An 8,011-nucleotide genomic window follows, 5' to 3' on the forward strand; every position below is an offset into this window, starting at 1 on the left:
CCAAAAGTAAAATCATGAGCATTCATGGCCAATCTAAACTATATCATACCAAATAATTTTGAGTTGATTTTAAATGAAATGGAATATAAATAGCCTTATTAAATATTCGTTCCAAGAAAAGAATAGAATGTTCGTGCAGCTTTGAAGATCCCAACACATTCAAGACTAAAATTAATTCTGAAGTGAAATCAACTAGAAAAATGGTGATTTAGGACGCTAACCCACAATTTGACATAGGACACCAATGACCAAACTGATCAGTGAAACAAATATTTCATAATATTTTCACTTGAGCCATTTATAATCAATTCAAAAGTTAACATTTTCACTTGATACCTCTTCAAAAAAAGGAAGCTGAATTTACTGTTTTTTTTTTTTTTTTTTGGTGGCAATTTGTTGATTATGAGAGACTTATTTAATGATATTGACAACTTCATTTTATGCATGAATTGAATATATATATATTAAAAAATGGCATCTCACACAGGCTTGGCATAGTTGTAGTATATGTTTCCTTTAATTTAAGACAATCCAACACCCTTTACATTTAAACATACAACTACATCAAAACTTTTAGAATGATCGAACATGATCTTCATTACACTTATACTATATATATTTACAAGAATTGGCTATATATATATAGAAGATTGCATTATGAAGAGGCTGTCTTTCACTAGCTGCTCTTTTCTACCTCAATTGGAAGTTCAACGTCTTTATGCAATACGCAAATATGAATGCAAAGAAGGCTGCAAAACCCACCAAAACTCCTGCAACTGGTCCCATGAAGTTAGGATCATAACCGAAATGGCTTTCAATGTAAGATTTTATAGCAATTTTATCAGATGATCCAGGCACCGATATGGTCTTCTCAACATCTCCATACTGCGATATGATCAACCCGTACACGGTCCATGCAATAGGGCAGATCCAATAATACCACACCCACCATTTGGGAATTCTCTGAAGTTTCAAAAAGATAGTTACATTAGCTTTATGTATATGGTTTAAGTTGGTTCTCATAACATTCAAGTTGGAAAGGTGCCTTACCGGTCTTGGGACGAAGAATCCAGAGAAGAGGTTGAAGAGTGCATAGAAAGCTGCTGCAAATATGGCTGCTACATGGTGGTTTGGTGTAATGGACACAGTCATCATGCCATAGTATGTGAAGTAGAGGAAGGAGAAGAAGTTGATGAAGTAAAACCAGAAGAATTTTGGAGCTGTCCATTGAAAGCTGACCATGGAGTACACAATAAGAGTATAGTATGTTGTTTGAACAAGAATGAATGGGATCTCTACCAACACCTGCATTATTCACATGATTCAATTTCAATCATTGGTTCTCTAATATCAAAATGGCATGATCACATCCAGAAGAGAAACACATTATTGAAAATACTAATAAAATCCAGTTAACTAACTCACCTGTGCAAGGGCATAAGGCAAAGCAGAATACATTCCTGCAGCTCTTTCTCTATAGAATACAGTTCTCTCCACTGAAACTATGGGTTGTACAGTTTGGCAATTATTGATTCCAACAAATAATACAGCGGCATACATGGCCCCGATGACCATGGTGAGATCGGTTGAACTATCCCTGAACAACACATGAACAACAATTTAGAAAATAGTTCTCAAACAGCTGAACAAATGAACATTTGCTCCCATAAATTATTTGGATGATTGTTAGGGAGGAAATAAGAATGTACCTTTTGGTGCCAACCTTCCAGAAAACTGTTCCAATCATGAGAGCAGCAGCCAAGGTGAAGAAGTATCTGACAAGGTTGTAATCAGGACTTCTCCAGTAAGTCCACCATTGTTTCCAAAGGCAACATTTCAACTGCCCCCATGCCGATTGTGAGTATTGACTCTCGAAATACAGGTCCTTGGCTCCAGGTGGAGGTGTGCTTAAGTCTGTTACTAGTTCCTTGTTTCGCCTATTTCAAGAAAATTCATTTAGAATAAAACAAAAATTTTGGACATAATACTTTTTTTTATATCATTCATATTTTACTTACTTATACAAGGATGATGATTTGTAATGTTCAGCAAAGTCCATGCTGAGACGAACTTCAGCGGCTACAGAGCTTACTTCCAACATCCAAGTAGCTGGATTATACTTCTCTTTGATTTTGGGCACTCCAGGAATTGACTACAAACCAGTTAATCTAAATTGAGAGAACTATTTTTTATTTTAGAAAAGAAATAGATGAATTCAAGGAAGATTAAGTACCTCGAAATACTCGATGATCTTTTGAGAATTGCGACCCAAAGGTCCAAAGTAGATCACTTGGCCTCCTCTTTTCATTAATAGTAACTGAGATACACGATATCGAGTAAGTATCACACACTGTCACAAGGGATGGATGCAGAAAGAGAGAGACAGAGCAAGGAGAAATGTACTTACCTCATCAAAGGCTTCAAATATATCAATGCTAGGTTGGTGAATAGTGCAAACCACTGTTCTTCCAGTATCCACAGTGTTTCTAACAGCTCTCATGACAATGGCAGCTGCCCTAGCATCAAGACCGGAGGTCGGTTCATCCATGAAAATGATTGAGGGGTTAGCAACAAGTTCCACGGCAATTGTCAATCTTTTTCTCTGTTCGGTTGACAACCCTGTAACTCCTGGCAGCCCTACTATAGCATCCTTAAGGCTGTCTAACTCCACCAAGTCCATCACCTCATCCACAAAGACCTGAAAAAGACATAACCAACACAAACAGTTTAGTAATATTTTTCTACATTTCTCAGGACCTATTTAAAAGACGAGATAATGTTATTGTTCTTACCATTTTTTCCTCTTTGCTGACTTCTTTTGGGAGCCTAAGGAAAGCAGAGTAAATTAAGGACTCTCGAATTGTGACTTGAGGAGAGTGGATATCATTTTGCTCGCAATATCCAGAAATTCTTGCAAAAGTTTCTTGTTTTTTAGGGAACCCTGAAATTCTGACATCCCCTTCAATATAACCTCCAGTTTTTCTTCCTGCTAAAACATCCATCAAAGTTGTTTTTCCAGCACCACTAACACCCATTAGTGCAGTAAGGACTCCAGGACGAAAAGCACCCGTAACTCCACGAAGAAGTTGGAGCCTATCTTCTGTGACTCCTTGCTCTTTCATTTCCTGTTATGATTATAACAATCAACTATGAGTAAAATTCAATGCTGAATCATGAAAGAAAGATTGATGAAAAGAGTTTCTTCTTACAGGAGGCATGTCCACGTAGTAATTTACAGTGTCAAAGGACATAGCAAGAGGACTAAAAGGAAGGATCATTCCCTTCTTGGCTGGAACACCATTGGTCTCTTCAATTAAGGAACTTGAATTTCTTTTTAATCCATTGGTATTAGATTTACTACTCATTCTTTGCATGTTCATTTCTCCTGGAAAAAATCAAACAAAGATCATGTGAGCAATATGATGATAACTGACCATTTTTACACACAGTTAGAATGATTTAATCTATTATGTTACTCACTTGTATTGTTTCCATCTGAAGCTGATAACGATTGAGGGAATGAATCTTTTTTCGACATGGGTCTTCTTAGTCTAGGTTCTTGTGAATCTTCTTGGTTAGCCTCCATCTCCGATGCTGTTTCTTCAGACATTATTGCTTGATGCTTTGTGAGTGCTAATACATGACAGAGTAGAATAAGTTTGATTAGAAGAGTTCTAACACAAATGATATGTCATACAGGCGGAACAGAGTGAGAATTCTTACGATTAAGATAGGTAAGTGAAATGGTGAAAAGAATATTGAAGAGAATTGCAAATCCAATAATAGCTGCAATGCCAATCCAATACCAATTCCTATTGGGAAAAACATCAAAATTTTGTAGCACCTTCACACCCAAACTAACAGTAGTATTTGGAATCTGCAATAGGGTCAACCCAAGACATTATAAACGAACTTTTCCATGTGTTTTTTCTTGTTTATTGAAAAGGGAAAGTTTTAGAAGAAAACTAAATCCATACCATCTTATTCATCCACCTAGGGGCAAACATTTCATTAACAGTTATAGCATTGAAACCATAAGTCAGGGGTGAAATCCAGTAACCCCATATCCACCACTTTGGAATTTCACCTGTTACAATAACAAAATAAGAGATTATTCTTTAATCACATACTCTATGTTGAGGATGCTATTGAATGAATCAACATTAACTAATTATGTCACCATGTCAATTGCTAAGTTACCTCTAGGAATGATAAAACCACCCAACAAGAATATAAGTAGAAGAATCAATGACCCTCCAGTGTTAGCAATGATCATACTCCTACAAATTCCAGCAATGAGTCTAAACACTCCAGCTGCCATTTGTTGCACAAGAAATATCAACAACAATTGCTTGAAGAACCTGAAAATTCCAAATGAATCCAAGTTAATAAACTAAATATGAACACACACCAAAGCTAATTTGAACTAATAATTCAACAAAAATCTCTAACCTGCTAGCCTCAGGAGCAAATCCAATTGTGTAATATGTAACCAGCAACCAAACAACAGATTCAAGAAGCGAAGTGGGTATTCCAAGAATGACAGTAGGGATAGTGTAAGTCCATGGAGGGTGAAACTTAAGATCTCTTTGCTTGTAAAACACAGGAAGTCTTGAAATAGTCATTGCAAGCTCAGAGAATCCATTAAACATATTACTAACCAAAGAAAACAAAAGAGCCCCAATAAACACAGCCCCATCCGATTCATCTCTGGTGTGCATTCTCGTCCTTAAGAACACCGTGGATGCTATAATGGCAACGATAATGATTTGAACAGTTTTGAAGATGTAAACAAACGAGTTTCGCTTCATCAACAACCATTCTTTATCGAAGCAAGCTTTGAGAAGCTCCATTTTGGGGACGACATTCTCAGAGAAAACCAGAGCAGCTTTATGACCACGAGACTTATCGTAAGGGATAGAGAGCTCGTTTTCTAACCTCAAACCGACATGGAAACGCTTGAATCGGCTGGCGAACTCCGATACCGGAACGTACCGGTACGGCTTTCTCCGATCAGCCCAATATTGTTCTTGGTCTTTTCTTGAAGTAACCTGCAATAAGTAAGAATCAGGTGTGACGCGAGTAGAGTAAGGGAATAGTGTGAGGAGTAATGTGGATCGTTGATGTGTTAACCTCTTGTAAGAAATCAGCGGTCCCTTTTCTTTCGGGGCATTTGAAGCCGCACGATTCAAAGAATTCAACGATGTGGTCACGTGGGCCCTGATAAACGATCTGACCCTCCGATACGAGGATGATGTCATCAAAAAGATCGAACGTCTCAGGAGCAGGCTGGAGTAGGGACATTAAAATTGTACCCTCGGTTAAGTGCACAATCTGTTGTAGGCATTTCACTATTTGATAAGTTGTTGAACTATCAAGACCCGTTGATATTTCATCCATAAATAATGTCTTTGTGGGTCCAACAATCATCTCTCCTGTATTAATTAATCACATATATGTTTGTCAATTTAATATTCAACACTTCTACGCTTAATAATTAACTAATCTTTTTAACCTGTGGTGACTCTTTTTCTCTGTCCACCAGATATACCCCTTATCATTTCATCTCCAACAATGGTGTCTTTGCAAATGTCAAGTCCAAGTATCTGTTGAATAAATACCAAAGACATTTTTTTTAAAAAAATTTATATAATTACAAAAAAATGGCATAAAATGAGATAAATTCAAATATTCTTTTGTTAATAGTTTAGATTAAAACAAAAAGAGTAGGTGAGATGGAAGAAAATCAGAAAAGGAGGCTTTGGTTTGGTCGAGTCGTTAAGGATAGGAATTCATGCACAAAAAGTCATAAAAGGGAAACTTCATCCACCAACCATACCATTTTGATTAAAATAATAATACCATAAGATGAATTTAAAAATTATATATCTCTAACTTAATTATGCCAATTGGTCAAATTGATTGATTTGTTATTATGTCTTTGACCTTTTACTTGGGGAACCGGTAAACTTACTTTGAGAGTGTAGTCAGTAATGAGGCTGCTCTCAACTCCTTCCATGGCGGTTGCCTGTAATTTCCAATTTATTTTTTTAATCAGTTTCTTTTTCTTATATATATTTAAATATAAACATGTTGGGTAATTAATAATTATGAAAGGATTAAATTACCTTCATGAAAAGGTCTACTTCTGCCTCTGGTTTGATCCCTGCATCCTTTTCTCTTCTAGCAAGCTCACTCAAGAGTTCTTTAAGAAAAAAAAAATTAATAATTAAGTCATTAAATTTGTTTGTTTAAATGGAAAAATTGGGTTGGCTTTTATTTATTTAGGTAAATAAAAAGGAAAAATACCATAACGAGTCCCAACTCCTTGACATCTAGCAGAGAAATCGAGGGTTTCTTTGACCGTCATAATTCCAATGTGAACATCGTTTTGGCTAATGTAAGCCGACGTTTTTTGTGGAACAAATTCTTTCAATTTGTGCCCGTTGTAGGTCACTCCTCCCTTCACCTGTCCAACCAAAATATATATAGTTTAAGTTAAAATAAAATAAAATTTAGTTACTATTTTTAATTTTAAGAAAATGTTTTATTTTTGTTTACCTTTAAACTTGGGTCTAATTTTCCTGCCAAAGCCAACAAGAGAGTTGTTTTGCCTGAGGATGGGGGACCTAGCAAAAGGGTCATCCTAAAATAATATACACCCAAAAAAATATATATATATCAATTTTACATTTTCCGTTATTGTAAATAAGGGATGGTAAATGCTAAAATTTATTTTTAATAGATAAGAAAATGTCTATCTTTATTACCTGGATGGTTTGACAATGCCAGAGGCATCTTTAAGGATGGTGAGTTTGGTTTGTTTAGCCAATTTTATTCCAAGCAAACTAATGGCCGATTCCACCATGTTCCTTGCCACGTTCGGCAGCGTCGGTAAAGCTCTGTTCCCGACATGACAATCTGCTTCAATGGTCAGATGTTCGAATCTCACTTCTACTGTAGGAAGTCGGATTCCAACTCTGCAATTTTTTTCCCAGTAAGTAAGAGATAGAAATATGATGTAAATAGGTTAAATATTTTTTATTTTTTATTTTTTGTTTGTGATAGAGACCATGAATGAATAAATACTGCACTCAAATATTACTGGACCTTAAAAATTGATGTGGTTTGGTGGCAATTGGAGAATAAAATGGTAATGGAAGTGCCAAATATTTAACTGATAATCGAACCAATTGGACAAAAGTGGAAAGAAGAAACAAACAAGTGAGGGCGGAAGTTACCGGTCAATTCTGTTCTTCAGCTTCCTCAAGAACTTCTCATTATCCTCCTCTGCAACTTTAAAAATCCGATCAATAAAATCCTGGCGGTCATTAACGCCGAGTTTCCGAACGTCAACTTCCTTATGAAGCGGTAAGTTTCCAGCGAGTCGAGGGTCGGGTTCATTAACGGACTGCAAGATGCTGGTTCTAAGACGGTCGTAAGTGGGAAGCTTTTCAATGGCGGCCCAACGCAGAGCCTCTTCGTCTTCATCGACTCGAGAGCTTCTGCGTGAAGGGTTCCCATTAGCAAACACATCTTCCATGCTCCAGCTTGCCCGGCTGAAACTCCGGCTAATACTCCGGCTGAAATTGCGACTAGTCCGCCGTTCCATTTTTTGGGTTTAAAATCCCCTGTTTTTCTTAGAAAAGAAACCCAGAGAAAATTTGTGTACAAGTGGAGATAGTTGCTGGAAAAAAGAATGGAAACAATAAAGAATTAAGAAGAAGAGGGAAAGAAAGATGGGATTGTTTTTGGGTTAGGTAATTTTGGGTCTCTGTTTCTCACTCTCTGGTGAAAGAGAAGAAGAAGAGAGTGGTAATTTTGGAAGAGAAAAGGAAGAAGGATTTATAAAGAGGAAGAGGAAGGGGAAAGGAAAGGTGCAAAGAGGAAGCCAATTTTTTTGGAATTAAAGAAATGTCAATTTTGGAGAATAACTATTTTTTTAAAAAAATATATAAAATAAAATAAAATAGATTTGGTATTTGGGTTGAAAATTATTCAAACAAGGCCA

At 36.4% G+C, this 8,011-nt stretch overlaps 1 protein-coding gene across 1 annotated transcript; it reads right to left on the reverse strand.

The window, feature by feature from the left end:
- Window positions 1–498: 498 nt before the first annotated feature.
- On the reverse strand, window positions 499–7,612 carry LOC120084947 (ABC transporter G family member 29-like). The gene is made up of 22 exons (XM_039040760.1): window positions 7,242–7,612; window positions 6,771–6,980; window positions 6,562–6,646; window positions 6,310–6,469; window positions 6,129–6,205; window positions 5,975–6,028; window positions 5,516–5,606; window positions 5,134–5,435; window positions 4,453–5,051; window positions 4,201–4,361; window positions 3,978–4,087; window positions 3,724–3,877; window positions 3,481–3,633; window positions 3,210–3,385; window positions 2,793–3,125; window positions 2,408–2,698; window positions 2,234–2,317; window positions 2,019–2,152; window positions 1,710–1,937; window positions 1,426–1,597; window positions 1,051–1,305; window positions 499–963 (listed from the first exon to the last, which is right to left on the reverse strand). Exons 1-22 carry the CDS (start codon window positions 7,610–7,612, stop codon window positions 691–693), a joined length of 4,473 nt encoding a protein of 1,490 aa, XP_038896688.1. The 3' UTR covers window positions 499–690.
- Window positions 7,613–8,011: the final 399 nt, after the last annotated feature.

This window comes from Benincasa hispida, chromosome 1 (genome assembly GCF_009727055.1).
Source record: "Benincasa hispida cultivar B227 chromosome 1, ASM972705v1, whole genome shotgun sequence".
NCBI classification, from domain to species: Eukaryota; Viridiplantae; Streptophyta; class Magnoliopsida; order Cucurbitales; family Cucurbitaceae; genus Benincasa; species Benincasa hispida.